The sequence below is a fragment of the Octopus bimaculoides genome, chromosome 28, assembly GCF_001194135.2.
Source record: "Octopus bimaculoides isolate UCB-OBI-ISO-001 chromosome 28, ASM119413v2, whole genome shotgun sequence".
Taxonomy (NCBI): Eukaryota; Metazoa; Mollusca; class Cephalopoda; order Octopoda; family Octopodidae; genus Octopus; species Octopus bimaculoides.
The window spans coordinates 6,006,599-6,007,702 of record NC_069008.1 but is presented as its reverse complement, the minus strand read 5'-3'; the positions used below and the strand labels follow the sequence as shown (position 1 = coordinate 6,007,702).

The 1,104-nt window shown below is 40.9% G+C and overlaps 1 protein-coding gene across 1 annotated transcript in view; it reads left to right on the top strand.

Annotated features, from left to right (window-relative positions):
* The window catches only part of LOC106875122 (inositol hexakisphosphate and diphosphoinositol-pentakisphosphate kinase 2), a gene marked incomplete at its 5' end in the record, with an annotated part of 104,900 nt that overhangs the window by 30,390 nt on the left and 73,406 nt on the right, over window positions 1-1,104 (top strand). Inside the window, one exon of the mRNA XM_052977751.1 lies at window positions 308-409. Coding sequence (XP_052833711.1) covers window positions 308-409 — 102 coding nt within the window. The remainder of the gene's footprint in view (window positions 1-307; window positions 410-1,104) is intronic.

Sequence of the window (1,104 nt, the reverse complement as noted above, 5' to 3'; positions counted from 1 at the left end):
ATATATATATATATATATATATAAACGTATATGTATATCTATGGATGTTATTGTATTCATATATATTTGAGGAAGGGAACTTGTCTCAGAGGATGAAAGGTTAGAGTGTGACAGAGAGAGAGAGAGAGAGGCAGAAATAGGTGTCTTGCTGGAGAGGAGGTACATGGTTACCCAGTGAGAGAGAGAGAGAGAGAGAGGTATAAGAAAGCGGGCAGAACCAGGTGTGCTGATGTAAAGGGGATTCTTAGTTATCTCGTTAGAGGTTGTGTTCTCTGTTCTTATTGTGAAAACCTTTTCTTCTTTACAGATTGGCGCTCGAAGTAGTGTATACTCCCCAATTAACAAGGTACGAAAAACAGGGTCCTACATATACGAAGAGTTCATGCCCACCGATGGCACCGATGTGAAGGTAATTTCATTTTATACTTGGTTCTTGTGGCATTAGTCTTAGTCTGTGCATGTGTGTCTAAGTGAGTAGTGTATGTGTTAGCATGAGACTCTGTGTGTGTGTGTGTGTGTGTGTGTGTGTGTGTGTGTGTGTATTAGAGAGGATGTGTATGTGTTTATATGTGTATATGTCTAAGAAAAGTTGAGTGTTTGCGTGTGATTGTGAATCTGAAGGAGGATGTCTACGTAGGTGTGTATGTGTATGTATGTGTGTGTGTGTGTGTAATTTATGTGTGTATGCCTAAGAAAGGTTATGTGTGTAATTGTGAATATGAGAGAGCATGTCTATGTGTGTGTGACTGTGGGTGTCAGCATCATCATCATCATCATCATTTAACGTCTGCTTTCCATACTAGCATGGGTTGGACGATTTGACTGAGGACTGTGTATTTATCATCATCAATGAAAGCACATGGCCTTGTAGTTAGGATATATATATCTCTCTTTTTTCTTTTACTTGTTTCAGTCATTTGGCTGCGGCCATGCTGGAGCACCACCTTTAGTCGAGCAAATCGACCCCCGGGACTTATTCTTTGTAAGCCTAGTACTTATTCTATTGGTCTCTTTTGCCGAACCGCTAAGTGACAGGGACGTAAACACACCAGCATCGGTTTCAAGCAATGCTACGGGGACAAACAGAGACACTCAAACACACAC